At 32.6% G+C, this 19,087-nt stretch overlaps 1 protein-coding gene across 3 annotated transcripts; it reads right to left on the minus strand.

Annotated features, from left to right (window-relative positions):
* Window positions 1-6,748: 6,748 nt before the first annotated feature.
* LOC136203341 (NAC domain-containing protein 92) lies at window positions 6,749-16,945 on the minus strand. Of its 3 annotated transcripts, none has more exons than XM_065994464.1 (5): window positions 16,868-16,945; window positions 15,428-15,627; window positions 12,762-13,033; window positions 10,193-10,502; window positions 6,749-7,576 (listed from the first exon to the last, which is right to left on the minus strand). In XM_065994464.1, the coding sequence occupies exons 2-5, from the start codon at window positions 15,600-15,602 to the stop codon at window positions 7,338-7,340; spliced, it is 996 nt and encodes a 331-aa protein (XP_065850536.1). In that variant the 5' UTR covers window positions 15,603-15,627; window positions 16,868-16,945; the 3' UTR covers window positions 6,749-7,337. The 3 variants fall into 3 exon arrangements, with proteins under 3 accessions (XP_065850536.1, XP_065850534.1, XP_065850535.1); XM_065994462.1 differs by having other exon boundaries at window positions 6,750-7,576; window positions 10,193-10,505; XM_065994463.1 differs by lacking the exon at window positions 16,868-16,945 and adding an exon at window positions 16,683-16,820 and having other exon boundaries at window positions 6,750-7,576; window positions 10,193-10,505.
* Window positions 16,946-19,087: the final 2,142 nt, after the last annotated feature.

Raw genomic sequence — 19,087 nt, forward strand, 5'->3', positions numbered from 1 at the left:
TTAGGCAGACTTCTCAGGATTTTCTTCACATGTTCCTCTTCAGTGAAGTTCTTTCCAAGTCTTTTGAGCTCATTTATGATGTTTGTGAATCTTGAGTTCATTTCTGAGATGTCTTCATTCTCGTTCATCTCAAACAGCTCGTAGAGTCTCATATGCTGATTGACTTTAGACTCCTTAACCTTGCTTGTGCCTTCATAAGTTACTTCCAGTTTCTTCCAAATCTCCTGTGCTGACTCACAACCTGAAATCTTATTGTATTCTGCAGCATCTAAAGCACAGTGAAGCATATTTATAGCCGAAGCATTATTTTGTAATTTTTTGAGGTCATCCTCTGTCCACTCAGCTTCGCTCTTAACAACTTTCTCATTGTCAACAGTTTTGTATGGCACATGTGGACCTTGAATAATGGCAAGCCATGCACTCATGTTTGTGGCTTGAATAAAGTTCTTCATCCTATTCTTCCAGAATGTATAATTGGACCCAAAGAATAGGGGAGGTCTAGTGATTGATAATCCCTCAGGGAGTATCTGTGTTGTTTGGTTCCCTGGAAGGAAACGAGTGCTGTTCTCGGCCATTTATGGGGATCCGCTCAAGATAGTTATATCTTTGAGTAGTGAGCTTAGGCTCTGATACCACTTGTTGGTCCCGTGTGATTAGTTCCAAGGGGGGGGGTTAGGAACTAATATAACTTTTTTATATTAATTAATATGCTAACTTAGTAATTTGTTGAGTTTGTCAACTCAGCTTTTGGTCAGCTTGGCCAGATATGTTATGAGACAGCTTTGGCCGGATATTGACTAAGGCTGTTTTACTTATAAGTTAGATATTGACACTCTTGGAGGTCAGCTTCTAACTCAGCACTTGAAATTACCCAGAGTCAACTTTAAACAATGTTATATGCTGAGTAAACTTCTCACACAACACATGCAAATATATATATTGGGAGAGGGTTAGAGATTACTCAATATCACTTATCCTGGTTCGGCCTCTCCGCCTACGTCCAGTCCCTAGAGTCCTCCGGGCTTTTAGAATCCAATACTGAGCTCTTTAAAGGTAGAGCACAAACCGATTACAAGGCAGTTGAATATGCAAGAGTACCTTCCTCTATCCGTCTACTCAACTCCTACTAAGTGCTACAACTCAGCACCCAGATTTTTCTACTACTGAATGTTTACAACCAAACACTCAGCACAGCGCTCTCAATGTTACAATTGATAAACACTTGTTCCTTTTCAAATAAAGAACACTTTAGAATATTACAAGTAATCACTCTAGCATTTACACAAAGAATGGAAGATGGGTGTAAGATCTCTTTTTGTATCTAAGTGCTTTTGTATCTTTTCTCTCTTGTACCTTTTTGTTTTTGTTGATCGGCGATGATCCAGGGATTTTTATTGTCCTTATATAGGAGAAAATATGGGATCGGATCATTTTGAAATGATGTAGCCGTTAATATTAAAACGGCTCTTTTAGGAGACAGCCTCTGGTCAGCTTCAGAATTCTCAGGCCAATCCTTTTCCTCTGATTTCTTCAGATGCCAGGTTTGTCTTTATCTTGCAGACTTGTCTTTTCATGCCAGTTGTCCTTTACCAATAATCCATTGACCCATACATCTCGGAATGTGTCTTTTACGTAAATCAAAGGTTTCAATTATTGGTGCAGAGGGTCGGCCATCTTTATCGTCTTGCGAGCAACTCTTTCATGTTGTCCTGAGGATTCACTCAGTTTTGTTCATTGTCTTTGGCAACTTCTATGCTGAGTTATGTTTTAGTTAGCTCTTTTTCATAGGACAGTTGTTAAGACGGCTTCTCATGCTGAGTTCTATCTCACTTAGCTCTGTTTGATTTTAAGCCTCAATCTTTTGATGCTGGGTTCGTTTCCACTCAGCTTGATCATGAGACTTTTATACTGAGTATTATTCCGCTTAGCTTGTTCTGTCATCTCATGCTGACTTTGTCCTGTTTTACTTTTATATTTATACTCAACATTGAACAAACGGATTAGCACAATTAAAATAAAGCACTTAAATTTAATTGTCTCTTAATCATGGATGATTTTGTCAAATCAAAATCTTGTGGAAAGGTGTTTCAACAACTTGGGCATAGGCCGCAGGTTTAACAGTTCATCGTAGAGTATTTTTAAGCTTGTATAGTAATCACTAACATTACCGTTTCCTTGTTTCAGGCTGTGGATCTCTCTTCGAAGTTCCAGGATCCGCAATGAGTCAGCTTGGGCGAAACGCTCCTTCAGGTCCGCCCAGATTTGATCCACCTTGTCTAGCCATATAATGCTTTAGGCTATGGATGGTGAGATAGCATGGCGCATCCATGAAATGACCATGTTGTTGCACCTCTCCCATTGATTGTACATTGCATCGTCTAAGGCTGGAGCTTTGATGGTGCCATCGACAAAGGAGAACTTATTTTTGGACATGAAGGCCACCTTGACGGCACGCGACCATTGGTGATAGTTCGGTCCTGTGAGGACCTGCGAGACGAGCGATAGAGCCGGAGTCGCATTTGGTGGGAGGTGATAGGGACTGCTCGAACTAATGACAAGAGCAGCCATTGAAGCTTACTTGAGGCAAAAGAAAATCAGAGTTGCTCTGATACCATAAGAAGATGAATGAGGTAAAGTTCACAAAAACTTCATTAATTTCTCATTAAAGATTAAAGTCTAACTATTACATTTTTATATAAATGCTAGGTGTGATGGGCAAGCAAGGTCTAGGTTAAGGAATTACAAGTGTCAAGATCACTGTCATTGATCATATTCCCTTATGATGGATGGTGTTGATTCATTGAGTGAAGGCTATGGTGTGGTAGGGTGCATGATACAATGAATGAACATCTTCTGGAATAGTCCATTGGTGCGGAATGACTAAAATGCCCAAGAGCTGAGAAATGACCAAGCTGCCCTTGGTAAGTGAAAGGTTGCTTGTTCGGATATTTATCACACTTAAGTCTTCGGTACTTGAATATTTGGAACTCCAAGGCTCTTCATTCTTCCCCTGATCTTCGAAAGAAACCCAAAGGGCTCTCCTTCATCTTCTTCCTCTTGCTTCTGTATTTTTCTGTATTTCTTCAACAGCCAAGAACTTGGTTACTGTATTCATGTCTGTTGCTTCAATACTACATTATAGGTGACATCTGTATATACGAAATTTGACTCTCTCACAATTCTTCTAAAACATAATTTCTCCTCTTAGAAATTAGATAAGCTTGTATTATGGAAATAAAGCTTCATTTTGATACCATAAACACGAAATACGGTTGCCGAACAAGGAAGAACGGAAGTCGTCGGTGTTGGAGCGGCGAAGACGTGTGTGAAGGAAGTTTGGGAAGAAGATAAGTTTCACCTCCGTGGAGCAAAACCACTACATGCATGTGAAATTTCAATTATATCCTTTTCTTCTATTTTCTACTACATGCATGTGAAATTTCAATTATATCCTTTTCTTCTATTTTCTAATCTTTATTTTTAATTTTTCTCTCTTCCCTCTCCATGACCATTCCTGAAGTTGTTTTTTTTTTTATATATATATATATCAAATGAATAGGAAAATATAATTAAGATTTTAAGAGATTAAGACACATGTGACACATGTCCCTCCTTCATATCCTTATTTATTACTACCTCCGTTTTATATTACATGTCTTTTTAAAGATTTTTTTTTGTTTCATATTACATGTCATTTTATAGGCCTAATGCTTCCCTAGCCCCCTTAACTTGTCCAAATTGGTCATTTTACCCCCTCAACTCATCGAATGTCCTATTTACCCCATTAACTCCATAAAAGTGGTATTTCTCACCCCTCAACTTGTCCATTTATTCCCCCAACTCATAGAATATTCAATTTACCCCCTTAACTCCATAAAAGTGGTATTTTTCACCCCTTACAATCCGTTATCGAAGCCTAAATTGCTAACTTTTTTTAAACGTTAAACATATATTTATGTTATTTTGTAAGTGGAACCTAAATTGATACTTCCCCAACAATCATAGGCCTATTTTGGTACATTATCCCTACATATAATGTATTTAACTTGTTCATATTAATGTTCTTGTTATTTGTATTTTTTATTCGTTCTTTCTCTTTTCAACTTTTTTGACTACTATAAAGGGATAAGAAATACCATTTTTTATAGAGTTAAGATGGTAAATAGGATCATAAGTGGCGAGAAATACCATTTTTATGCAGTTAATGGGGTAAATAGGATATTCGATGAGTTGAAAAGGGGTAAAATGACAAATTTGGATAAGTTAAGGGGATGAGAAATACCATTTTTATAGAGTTAAGGAGGTAAATAGGACATTCGATGAGTTGGAGGGGTAAAATGACCAATTTGGACAAGTTAAGGGGGCTGGAGAAGCATTAAGCCCATTTTATATAATAAGTACATGTTAAGTTATATTTTTTTCTGCTATAAAACGCGGGTTTACGGAAATTAATTAGAATAATGGACTTATTATAGAATAAATAAATATTGGAATCAATAAATAAGGGACAACAATGTCTTTTTTCAATATCCTTAATTTCTATATAATTTTCTAAAAAGACATGTAATATGAAACAGAGGGAGTAATATATATTATTTTTACAGAATCTTAGCCATCATTTATATATATCATATAGTTTATTTATTTATTAAAAATATATCACTTTCATAAAAAGTAATAAACTCATTTTCATGATCAATTATTAGAAAATAAATTATTTATCCCTTTCTACTAATTAGAAATAAATTTTTAGTTTACACACAAAAATAAATTATTATAGTTTGGCATAAACCTTCATCTTTTAAAGTTAAAATAGTATTCAGTAATCCTTATATAGTAAGGTAAGGTAATATTTCAACCTTCCCAAATATATTACCATTCACTTAGATAGGTTTCTCAACCAAAAATATTAATATATATATATAAATTTAATTAACAACTTAACAAAAATTATTCTTTAATCTTAAAAAATTTAGCGCCAACGTTACTCTCGATTCTAACAATCGAAAGTTGATTACTAGATTCTGAATGACACTCGAGCGTTGATTATTAGACTCCGAAAGCGTCATCAACGTTATTTGAACAAGAACAATTCGTTATAATTAAGTCACACTCAATTTATAATTTGGTCCTTGAATTTTTATAATGGACACGGACGTGACATCTACCACTATATTTTATACATCACAAATAAAATATATTTTTATACTTTAATTTAAAAAATTTAGACCACAATTCATAAATTATAACCCTAAAAAGATATATTTTAAACTCTTAATTTATAAACTATAATCCTTAAAAATAATAATTTTATTAGTTTGATATAATTTAAAATTATTAGTTGACATAATTATATAATCTTTTTCAATGAATTTTTTATGTAAATTTCTCTTATTTAAGTGGCTTAATACATTTAGCAAAAAAAAAAAAAAAGCTTAATACATTTATGGCTACTTCGTCCAAAACTTTTAAAAGTTTTAAATGATTCTCTATTATTACCAGAGTATATTTAATAATCTCATATTCTTGTCAAATTGCATTCAATAACTTCATGTTTTTGTTAATGTCTCTTTGATTAAGAATGTCTCGTTATTGACGAGTTTTTTTTCTCCAAGGTTACATTTTCTATTTTTGTTTTTTCTCATTTCTCTCTTCGATGACATGAGTACTTTAAGTTGGAATTATTGGGGTATGAGCAATCTGCGGTCAGTTTCTATATTTTGGAACAATAAGAATGCCATAGTAGGTATAATTTTCAGTCACGCTACTGCTCTGTTTTCGAGTTGGGATGTCCATATGTCGGACCTACCCGGCCTCGAGGTTTTTCAACCCGGGTTGGAGGGTGTCATGGTCGTGCCTTAGCATGTTTGGATCATTCTAGATCTCTTCATTTTGAGCGTGTATTTACTATGTACACTAAACGTCATTTCCCTCTTTTATCCTTTAACCAATCAGTTATGTTCGACGCCTATCAGTCCGTCTTTTTCGACTGCCTGTCCAACTGCTAAGTGGTGTCTGTCTTTGTCTAGTATATATGTTGAAAAGATCGATGCTGCGATTTTCCCTATTCAAGACACTGCTATCTTAGTAATTAATTTTTGACTTTTAGAGGTCAAAATGCTGATGTGGTGTGTTGACCAAACGTTGATAGGTCATTTTTACTGTTCTACACCATAGCGAGAGTTCTCTTATAAGTTCGTACAGTTAATGAGATAAAATGAAAGTTGTACACCAAAGTGTGAAATGGGATAAACATTGTACATTACATATGAAATTTATCCTTATAAATAAACATCCAAAAACGTACGAAACGAAACGAATTCGGTTTATCAACAAACTTATTTAGAAGCCCTGATGTGACAGGTAACTTTTGGATTTATACTAGTCTGGGCTAATTAATATTTTGGGCATTTTTAATTGAGCCCATGAGACAGTTTCTAAAACTGTTGCTATAAAAGTGTAGTTAAAGGCCTGTTTTTTTTTGTAGTGGTTAAATGATAGTCAGACTAGTTTTTTTAAATTTTCAGTAATGTATGACTAAAATTAAGCTTGGTTAGAAACGTTAAAGGGGTGTTTGGTAGCTCATTTTCATACTTCTGTTTACATTTTTCAACAGGAAACAACAAACTGTAATAGCAAATAGTAACAACAAACATTAGGTAAAACAAACGGATCCTAAGATTCAATTTGTACCTTTTCATACGTTAAAGTTAAATATATATTTCTTCAAAAACGTTACGATCAAATTTGATGTTTATCACAATTAAAAAGCAAAATAAAGGAGTAACATCCAAAAATAGATAGCTAAAATTAAAAACATAAATTACCAGTCTAATGTATAGCTTGTGCTGAGGTATTTTACCCACTAGCACCCCTCAATTGAAACAAATTAAGTGGATAATTCTAAAAACAATCCATGTACTTTCGTTAATTTGTAGTCGGGTGCCTATTGTTTTTTTTGTTGCAAAAAGATGACTGAGGTTTTCGTCAGTTTGCAAATCAATGATTTTTAGGTTGATATTGTCAATTTAACCGTTGATGACCTCAAAATAAAAAAAAAATCAAAGAATTAAGATTTTTTCAATACCAAGGTAGCCGTTTAATTCTTAGAATTTTCTATTTTGAGATCATCAACGGTTAAATTGACAATATCAGCTTAAAAGTCATTGGTTTTGCAAACGCCTCAATCATTTTTTTTGTAACAAAAACAAAATCACAGTCACTCATCTGCAAATCAGTAAAAACACGTAGATAATTTTTGGAATTATTTCTACTAATTATTAACTAAACAAACTTAAAAATGTGCATTAACAAACTTAATTTGTCTAATTAATCTCTCAATAAGCAGGCCAGTAATTATCTAAATCCACACAATGTTCATCTCCGACAAATCTGGTGGTGCTGCCATTTCCATTGCTAATTTCTGCACCACCGTAGGCGGCTGCTTCCACGGCCGCGAAGCTCGAACTACTCATCGAAACATCTTGCTGCTGATTCATCATTGTTTGTGTCGGCGGAGGAACCTGAATTGGCCTATACATAGGCTGTGCCGTTGCTCCTAGATTCAAGTTTAACCCTGTCTCGTATGTTTCAGATTATCGTATTATAATCGTGTTTACATGGCATATATGCAACTAAAATAATAATAAGAGTAAATAATTTAATAAACACTGAATTCATACGTATTATATATTAAGAGTTCATCGTTTAAATACACAATATAAAATCTACAAATTTTGATAAAACTAATTATTTCGTAAATTTTATATAAATGACAAAAAAAAATTTTAGTATTAATTAATTTATATAGATTATTTTTAATTAAATCTTTTATTATATTAACCTAAGTATAAAAAGTATTATTATTATTATAGTATTACTATATTAATATGAATGATAATGAATCTATATTTATATTTAGTATCATATTTTATTTTATAAAGTTGTACTATTGAATTTTTCTATATAAAATTTAAATAATATTAAAAGAATTTATTTTAATAGATAATTGTATAAAATTGTAAGTTTACTTATTTACCATGAATTACTTTAGTATTTTATAAGTACGATAAATTCATATATTAAAAAAAACTAATGGCTATACATTACATTAAAAAAATCCAATAATAATGTTAGCTATTATTTTTTTATTGGTTAAAAAAGAAGCTATTATTTTTTATTTTAGTATGTATTAAAATTAATTATTAAATATTTTATACTAAATAGGTTAAAAAAAACTAGGGTAAATAATTATAAGGTCCTTGTGTTTTTACTTAACACACTCGTAAGTCCATCATATTATTATAAGGTGCTTAAGTTTTATCTTAATCAATTCTTTAGTCCTTCCATTTGTTTTTGTGAATGAAAGTCCAAAATTGCCCCTGGTTATATACAGAAAAAAAATTATCTTTTAGTTTCAAATTTAATCTAATTAATTAGTTTTAATGAAGTTTTTGAACTAAATATACACCGAAATTAATAACTTGAAAAAATATATTATTAATTTTCTTAAATTGTAATTATTTTATAATATAATATCTTTAAACTATATTATTATAATTTTTTATGATTTTTTAAAAATCATATATTTTTTTCTTCATTCGTAAAATTTATTAGAGTTGTAAAAAAATTACTTTTTACAATTATAGTCTTACTCCTATTTTAATAATTTTTGAAATATTTTGTATTCATTTTTTAGTCAATAAATTTTACGTTACTAAATTAAAGTTTTATAACTATATAAAAATTAATAAATCAATTACTTTATATGGAGAGATTGTGATTAGGTAGGAAAAAAGAGAAAAAATATATAAAATAGGAAAAATTGATGTTTTATTATTAAAACATAAAGTAAAGGGTAATTTTGGTATTTTAAAATTAATTTAGTATAATTTGATTATTGACACAAGCATAAGGACTAAGGAGTTGACAAAAAAAACTGAGAGATTATATAATTATTTCTAAAAACAGAGGGATTAAGTAGTATATTAGATAAAACATAGGGACTTTATAATTATTTACCCAAAAAACTAATGATTGTTTAAATTTTTATATAAAATTTATGGATGATGCTAGTTTTGTAAAATTAATATACATAATTGTAAAATTACAAGTGACTCTAAAACATCATACAAAATCAACATTAATCCGATTAGATTAATACATAAGTTTTTTGAATTGAATTAGAATTAACTCACGTTGATACTAATCTGAAATTGACTCGACACAAACCGGTTAATTGTCACCTCTAAGGGTGAGCATCGGTTAATAATTGAACCGAAATATACCTCATTTTAGGAATCAAATCGAATCAAAACTAATTAGTAACCAAACCGATTTTTTTTGGTTCGGTTACCAATCCAATAACCTAAAAAGTATTTCCAGCCGAGTTATGGGTATATGAGTTTTATTCATTTTAGGTTTACTCTATATAAAGACAAAATTATATATTTTTTAAAATATATTTAAACCACATTTCGGTTTCAGTTAAACTTTAGACCTCGCCATGGGCCGATGAGCCCGTCCGTCCGCCTGTCCGGCCAGAGCCCAGGCCCATTTAGCCGGGCCTAGACACATAAAATTAGTGTCAGACCCGGCCCGACCCAAGCCTGTTTAGAAAATGGACGGGCTTGGGCTATATAAATACCCGTCGGGCCTGGCCTGGCCCGACTCGTTATCTATATATACATTTATAAATTTAATATTTATTTAAATGTCTCGTATTAACTATTATGTTTATTATTTTTTATTAAAAAAAGTTAATATTTTATTTTAATTGAATTTTTTTAATATAGATATGGGCTTGGGCGGGCGGGTTTGGAATTCTTTTTTAGGTCCGAACCCGAGCCCGACTCTAATTAGTGTGGGCTTGGGCTGGGCTTGGGTTATTAGGTTTTATCAAAGGCGCAACAGGCCCGGCCCATGCGGAGGTCTAAGTTAAACCGATAAGAATAACCGAACCGATGACGATTATTAAATCAAACCATTATGAAAACCGAACAGAACCAAATAGTAAAATTAACCGAACCAACTAAAATTACATTTCGGTTATCGGTTCGGTCATCGGTTCCGGTTATTTTGCTTAACCCTAGCAACCTCTATTTTATAATGTGTTTCTAAAAACGTGGAAACCGACTAGTATAACATGCACAAACTCCCACGTCGTGTCAGAAATTGACAACCCTACACATACCTGAAATGGTGAAGCATCCGCCGGGTTGCACCGGGTAATTGAGTTGAGATTGGAGGGGGAAATTAGGGCTAGTTGAACCACCAGAAGCAGAAGCAGCAGCAGCTCGGAAAGCCCTAGTGAGTTCAGAAATTTCAGACTGAGTCATGAAGTTCCTTCCGACTGGGAACTCGTGATAGTTATGATGATCTGTCTGCATCATCATTTGCTGATTATGATCTATGTTGTAAGGATTTACTGCTCTTGATTGGTTTGATGGATACTTTTTAGCTCCTGCACTTTTCTGAAATACTCGGCAAACTACCCATTCGTCCTGCTGTTTGTTCATAAATTCTCAATTCATTAATATATATAAAAAATCCTATATTAGCATAAAAATAGGACTGTAAATGAGCCGAGCATGCTCAGCGTTGGATTCGATAAAAGTTAGACCATATTGGATTCACTTTATAAAAGAATTGAATTTGAATAGGGTGAAACTCGGTCCGAAAGTATAGTGAAAAATTAAGTATGTATATTCATAGATTTTTTTGGATAAGGATCTAATTTGACTTTAACGTTATTAAAGTGTGAATTTAGTCCTACCCTATAAAATAGTACAAATTTAACCCTAATTTTATCCTCGGATTGCCTAGGAGCCATCAGGAACGGCATAATGTTATCTAGACGGCCAAAAATCGGTAAACTGATTTAAACCATCTCATTTAAAAAAATCGGAATGATGTTCTAAAAATCTTCGCCTAGGTGACCTCTTCTAAAAGTGGTCAACAATATTGTCCGCTATTTTATATCATTTTGTTTCAATAAAGTATTGAAATTCTTTTTGTTTTTCCATTAAAGCTATTCTGGTCATTCAAATAGAAAAAAAGATCACCTGAATAATGACATGACAGTCACATTCAAAATAATTGATTTTTAGGTAGGTTTAATAGGCACCCAACCCCCTAAACTTATAACTTTTTCCACCTGGCCCCCTCAACTTAGGGGACAACCTCTCAACCCCCTCAACTCTCCAAAAACATCACATACAGTCCCTTACACCCCTATGTTCGGTCAAAATATTGACCTGTGTAGAAAACGCGCTTGACTGTTGACCACACCAATGCCACGTGTCATTTTTTTATTAAATTTTTCCATTTTGAGACCCCTGCTCGGTGAGCAAGCCCATTTGTGCTCGGAGAGCAACTATCAGAGATGGATTTCGATCAGAATTCTTATACTAGAATGGAAAATTTTAATAAAAAAGTGACACGTGACATTAGTGTGGTCAACAATCAAGCACGTTTTCTACACGGGTCAATATTTTGACCAAACATAAGGGTCTAAGGGGCTGTATATGATGTTTTTGGAGAGTTGAGGGGATTAAGAGGTTGTCCCCTAAGTTGAGGGGTTAGGTGAAAAAAAATTACAAGTTTAGAGAGCTGGGTGCCTATTAAGCCTTTTAGGTATGACAAGACAGTTAAATAACACCAAAAAACACTAAAATTATATTTATTATTTAATTAATTCAATTGCTTAAAACTGTCACGTGAAATAAAAAATATATTTTTATTTTTTAGTTGTCACGTGGCGTATACGTGGCTGTCATGTTATACGTAACAAAGTTTTTTCAACGTGATTGTCACGTCACTATTTCGGTCTTAAGGTAGATTCGGTCTCTATATTATTGTTTATTCAGTTTTCGGTTACTTCAGTTCTGTTATTTTTAGACTGAGAGAATCAACGGTTGAACACTCCGAGCAGACACCGCATATATGACTAACCCAAACCTGTAAATACTTAACAAAACACCCTAAATGGGTAAAATGTTTACTCAAATGCAACAAACTAATAATCAAAAGAAATATTCTAATATATATCGAGAGTAATAAACCCGACCAATTAATTAATGTCACTTGTATACACTAAATTTTTAATCGGAATCAACTCTCATGAAATAATATGCATCATCTAATTGATCGAGTGTATTGCTCTTTGTCAACAAGGCCTAACTAACCCCAAAAGGTATCTTGAAGGGTAAGGATTGTCTCTCATATATAAGGAGTCATATATCTTTCTCATTTAGCAATGTGGGATGTTTAACGGGCCTCCCTCACGTCCAATTCATTTGGTGCGTGATGGCAATATTAGCGGGAGCCGCAACATTAAACTGTGGCTCTGATACCATGTAAATGAAGGTCTAACTCACCCCAAAAGGTACCTCAAAGGGTGAGGATATTGCCTCACATATTTAAGAAGCCATATAGCTTCCTCATTCAGCAATGTGTGATGTTTAACACACCGTGTTAAACATCCCACTAAATGAGGAATCTATATAGCTCATTATATATGTGAGGCAATTCTTACCTTTCAAGATACCTTTTGGGATCAGTTAGGCCTTGTTGACATGGTATCAGAGTCATGGTTCAGTGTTGGGGCTCCTGCTGATATTAACATCACGCACCAATGAATTGGGCGTGAGAGGGCGTGTTAAACATCCCACGTTGCTAAATAAGAAAGCTATTTGGTTACTTTTGGGGTGAGTTTGATCTTTGTTTACTGTAGAGTAAGAAGTCTGAAATGAGAATGTTACCTTAGTTGTCCGAAACCCGGACTTAGAATGAACACGATACTCGTGCATAACCCAGTTAGTTTTCTCTCCTCTCGGAGCTCTACCTCTGTAGAAAACTAAAGTCTTCTTCATTCCAATTAACTCAGAAGTTACACTGTTGAAGATCTCTTTATCTTTTCCTGTTGTTTTCCAATATCCAGTATTTGTTGCTCTATTTGTTCTTACTCCTGTTGGATACTTTCTGTCTCTTAGGCTGAAAAAGTACCACTCCTTTTCCCCCATTTTTGCCTTTCCTGAAATCCATATACAACATTACAAGTTTGTTCTAGTTTGGTAAGAAAAAAGGACATCTTTAAATGGTTCATACAACATTATAATTTGACATTGAACGGCGGAGATGTATAAACATGAGCTTCAGGGGAGGATCTAGCCCAAGGCCTGAGGGATGCCGGCTCCACCTCTGAGTAGGGGTGGAGTCGATTCCCTTAATATTGGTTTATATTGATGCACTGCAATATTTTTTTCAATATTTCAAAATGATGGAGTTGGTTTAAGACGACAAAAAACATCCCGAGAATCGTGGTTTTGTTATTTTTTGGTTCATTAAATACTTGATTTTTTATTTGGATACATTAATTTTTCCTTTCCTGAATTTCATATACAACATTACAAGTTTGTTCTAGTTTGGTAAGAATTTCAAAAGTGTCTAAAATATGGAAAAGAGTATGTATTTAGCTTTGATAGAGGCTTGGTTTACACAACATTAATTTGACATTTAATGGCCGAGCCGAGATGTATATAAACTGGAGCTTTAGCGGAGGAACTAGCTCAGGGCTCGGGGGCACCGACTCCACCTCTACGTATGGGTGGGGCTGCTTCCCTTATTATTAGGGGTTAAACCCTAACAGAAGAATTTTACGAGAATTATTCTGAATTTGGTAATGATTGGAAAATAATTTTCTAAGAGGGGCTATTTAACTCTCAGGTTAAAAACAACTCGTTATGGCAAGTTGACCGCCGTAAAAGTGCGGTAATGATGTTGTTTGTAACCTCATGGTTAATAGCAGCCACTTCAAAAGAATTATTTTCCAACCATTGCTAATAATTTTATTAAAAAACCTATTTTAGGGTTTAACCCTGATATTGTTATAAATCAATATTGATAAATTGTATTATTACTTTAATATATATATTTCAAAACTATTGAGTTGTTTGGGAAAAAAATTAAACATCGTGAGACTCCTTATTTTTAATTTTTTTGGTTCATGAATCTGATTTTTTATATACAATGAGATCATAATCTTTGAAAAACTTGGTTAACAGAGCGTTGCTCATTTTACTTATGTTCAAAATTTGTATTTTTCACAGTTTAAAAGTAGTTTTTTTAGGGAAAATGTAACAACTCTATTTTAAACTATAAAAAATATAATTTCAAATACAGATAAAATGAATAATGTATTTTTAAATGAATTAGATGTTCTTAACTAACTAATTTTTCAAGCGATGTCTTACTGTGTCCAAATAAAAGATCAATCACTTGATGTACAACAAGATAAAAGGCCATGGGCTCAGAATGTTTTTTGCCGTTTAATATGCATGCTTTAATGTAAACGATCATGCGTTATGATCTTATAAAACTTTTTTTAATTTTTATTTATTTGAATTTTGTTTTCTAAATAATTATGTTACAATTATCAATTTCTTTCAATGGACTCTCGTTTCAAATATTACGAAACTCTTCTAAAAAATAACTTATTTTTTTAAGGATTAATTTCATATAAGTGCCTTGTGGTTTCACTTTTTTGCAGATAGGTTCTTGTGCTTTGTTTTTTAGCAAATAAAGGATTGTACTTTTCTCTGTTTGCGGAATTGAGGAAGAGACACAAACGGAGTCAGAATCGATGATGTGTCCAATGGCAGTTTTGCCATTTTAAAAAATCGGTATATATTAACCTTTCAAATTTATATACCGATTTTTTAAAATGGCAAAATTTCCCTTGGACACGTCATCGTTTCTGACTCTGTTTGTGTCTCTTCCTCAATTCCGCAAACAGAAAGTACAACCATTTATTTGCTTAAAAACAAAATACAAGAACCTATCTGCAAAAAAGTGAAACCACTGGGCACTTATGTGAAATTAACCCTTTTTTTAATTTTGTTTTCTAAATAATTATATTACAATTATCAATTACTTTTGCTCATTAAACTTTTTTTATAAAGCTTTTATTTATTTAAATTTTAAAATAAAATAACTATATTACATTTACTAATTATTTTGAACTGACTCCTTATCTTCTCAACCTTCTTTAACACAAATTTTTTCAAAATCAATAATTTTTTTTACTTTTGAGAGTAAAAAAAATATCTTATAATTTTTACAAAGATAATTTCATAATTATAAAACAACAAAAATGTTTACTCTAATTTTTTTAGCCTCCAACACCAAACAACGAAATTTTAATATGTTGGAAGCCGAATTTATTTTGCACAGCCCTAACAGACTGATCTTTACAAAATCGCCCATCTCCATAAAGTTAGTTCCGCCACTGACCATAGGGCTAAAATCGCCGTCTTCCTTCAGGTGTGGATTCCTGGCTCCGAAACTCAATTTGGAAGGATCCGAAACGAAGTAATGTAATCCCGGATCAAAACAACATAGAATATATAGAAATTAGAGTTATGAATACCTGGAAGATCCCAAGGTTCACACTTGTTGAGATCAACATCAGCGACGGCTCGTCCCGTAAAATTAGCATCGGCAATCTTGTTTACCAGATAAAAATTTATCAGTTCTTCATCTGTTGGATGAAATCGAAACCCAGGTGGCAATGTTTCCTCCTTGTTGCTATCTCCTTGCTCCATATTTCTTTTCTCCTTCCTTTCTCAACTACAAAATTAAAGTCATGAATAATAATAATAATAATATTAATAATAATAATAATAATAACAACAATAATATATTGAATTTCTCATAATTAATTAAACCCTAAAAACTTAGGTTTGCTTGAATTTTCAAAGAAACCCTATGAAGATCCATGAGATCTTAACTTTCTCAAGCACCCGATCACAGACGGATCCAAGGGGAACAGAACTTGAGACTTGAGCATCCATTGGTCGCGAAAAAACTCGATGAAAACTGTGTACAAAACTTTAATTTTTTCAACAAAAGCAATAAAAACTCATAGATTATTGAAGAACACCCAAAACACCACCAATTCAGGGAGATTTTGGGCTAATTGTGCACCAACTAGTCGTCAGAAAACGCCAAAACTTCTATAGAAACTGTGTGCGGGATTTTAATTTTTTTTCATATAAAAACACTAAAAAAATATCAATTTAGCACCATTAAATCACAAAAAACCACCACAAACACCATCTCATATAGAATCCTGGATCCGTCATTGCAAACACCCAATCAGGGATAGATCCAAAGGGAACAGAGTGGAGGGCTTGAACATTCACTGGTCATGAAAAACTCCATCGGTGTACAAATAAAACTTAATTTTTTCTACAAAAACAATCAAACTCAGATTATTGGAGAACACCCAAAACACCAGGGATGTATCTAGGGGGTTTAGAGGGGCTTGAGTACCTACTCATAGTCGGAAAACGCCTGAAAACTGTGAACCAGGCTTTAATTTTTATGTAAAAACATCAAAAACATATCAATTTAGCACTAATAAATAACAAGAGACCATGACAAACACCCCCTGACTGTGAATCCTGCGTCATTGCAAGCACCCAATCAAGAACGGATAGGAGGGGAACTGAGCATCCACTGGTCGCCGAAAAACTCCATGAAAACCGTGTATAAAGCTTTAAATTTTTTCTACAAAAGCACCTAAACCCATAGATCATCACGTCTGTATGAATCTTGGATCCATGATTGGAGATTAACTCTTTTGGGATATAAAGTTGAGAATTTTATGAACTGAAGCTTACTTGAATGGAGAAGACTAAAATTCTTGGATCAAGTACTTGATGCTTATCATAAATTATTATTTTTCTCAGGAAAATAATGAAAAAGAAATGGTTTACTTGCTCAGAATGCACAAGAAAAGTGAGGAATTTAAGGTTAACTAAATGAAATGAAGAGATGAAGAAATAAATTTCTGTGAAGCTCTTACCTAATAAGGGTCTTCTTCTATAAGAGATATTCAATATGCTTTAATGTATATTATGGAAACTAGTTTAAGAAATCCTTACATTCATATATAGAAATAGAAGTTTCCTTGTTTTGCTGTTATATTTAATATTAATATATCTGGTATTATTGGTAGAATGGTTACATTGACCTCGTTATGCATCTACCTAGGGTTTCAATAAATTTGGTCCTTTTTTTCCGTTCAAATTAATATCACCATATACTCTTAACTTTCGTCAGATAAAACATGAAAAAGTACGATAAGCAAAATGTAAGGAATAAAACCTCACATGATTACAGGGTAAAACAAATACAATATCTACAAAGGGATGGAAATGACTACAAAAAGCAAAAAGAGCTCATAAAAGGCACAAAAAACACAAAACAACAATATATTTCTCGTTAATCCAAATCTGTAGAAAGACATCTGCAATCCAAACTTCATCCTTTAGAGCATGCCGAACATTCGGATCTGAATCCTTTTTTTTGTTGCAACCACGTAGATTTATTGATCTACGGACAAGATAAACCATTTCCGCTCTTGCTAAATCTGAAGAAGCATAAACGACAGAATAATAGAGAATTAGACGGATAAAGAGTTCCGATGAAATATATGAACACACACTAAAAAAGCAATAAAAAATACAGAAACCTAACCCGGTGTGAGGAGGAAGAATGAAGATCTTTCGTCCTCCTCAAAGTAGATCAACAAAATAGGAAAATTGACAGAACAATGGAAGAGAAAGGAAGAAGAAGAAAAGGATTAGGAGTTTTTTTTTTGGCGTAAAAATACTCTTAACATGACAATAAAGAATAAATTTATCTCTAACATCTAAAAATAATACTCCTCCGTTTTATATTATATCCCTTTTTAGAGATTTTTTTTTGTTGCATAATACATGTCATTTTAATATTATCAATACAGATTACACATTAAGTCACATTCTTTTTTCTATAAAACATAGGTTTATGGAGATTAATTAGAATAATAGACTTATTATAAAATAAATAAATAGTAGAATCAATAAATAAGGGGCAATAAAGTCTTTTTTCTAATATTCTTAATTTTTGTACAACTCTCTAGAAAGACATGTAATATGAAACAGATGAAGTACAATTTTACCCTAACGGTGGAAATCAATAGTTATTTTGACCAATTAAGGTTGGTTTGAGTGAATAAAGGCCTCAAGTCCCTTAACTTAGAGATCTCGAGTTCGAGTCCTAGCGTACGCAGAAAGATTTAATTGAGAGGAGATTCACACAAAGAGTGTCTGACGAGTCTCGAACCGAGAAATCAGAAAACTATATAAAATAAGACAGTAGTTTTACACCTAACGTTGGCAATTTGGTTAAATTTCAAATATCATTAAAAAGAGACAGATATTTTATTTTTATATTCTACATGAGTTCTATATCAGTTGGTTCTATTTTTTACGTTATTAACATTTTATAATAGAATAAGAGATTGATATTTTTAAATTTGACAAAACATAATATATTTTTTTTACGTGTATATACATATGTTTATGATCTATTACTGATAAGTGATAAAATGATGCGTGTGTAATGAAGATGACAAAAATTCATGATTGAGAAGACACGGTTGTTGAATTATTTTTAAAATTGACAAAACTTGTCAACATTAGGACAAAATTGCTTTTGATTGTCAATGCTATAGGGGTAAAATTACTCTTAAATGTTAATGTGAGAGGTATTTTTTCACCTTATTCCTTAATTTTCTGTTGTCAAACAATATTTATTCTTATCGAGATAATTTTATGAAGGACTTAGTTACAGTTTATAAAAAATTCATTCTTTGTGTGGATGTATTTAGTAAGAATCGAAGCTACTCTTGAGAAGGATAATAATAAAAGCTAATCTTCAACTCTAACTATCAGCTTAAACTTTTAGTTCAACTAGCTCATTGGCATGATGATGATATCGCAGTCTCTTAAACTAAGTGATCGAAATTCCAAATTCTGACAACTCAACACTCGGTAAGATAGGCATGTGTTGTACATGCTTCAAGTCTAAGGAACATTAACATGCGAGCGTATGTCAGAGATTAATATAAAAGTTATTATTAGACTTTATTTATCGGTTTAAGTTTTTAGCTCACTTGGTTCCAATAGTTGTTTGTGTAAAACGACAAATAAGGACATGGTAAAGCCTTTATTAGGGGGTTAAAGAGTAGTAATTAGGG

The sequence above is a fragment of the Euphorbia lathyris genome, chromosome 8 (genome assembly GCF_963576675.1).
Source record: "Euphorbia lathyris chromosome 8, ddEupLath1.1, whole genome shotgun sequence".
Lineage (NCBI taxonomy): Eukaryota > Viridiplantae > Streptophyta > Magnoliopsida > Malpighiales > Euphorbiaceae > Euphorbia > Euphorbia lathyris.

Bases quoted from the DNA above. Each gene is read 5' to 3' on its own strand.
- LOC136203341 (XM_065994462.1), bottom strand. From the start codon at position 15,602: ATGGAGCAAGGAGATAGCAACAAGGAGGAAACATTGCCACCTGGGTTT. The intron at 13,034-15,427 runs GTATTCATAACT...TATGGATTTCAG, and splicing joins TGAACCTTGGGATCTTCCAG to GAAAGGCAAAAATGGGGGAA. The intron at 7,577-10,192 runs GTATGTGTAGGG...CATACGAGACAG, and splicing joins CGGATGCTTCACCATTTCAG to GGTTAAACTTGAATCTAGGA.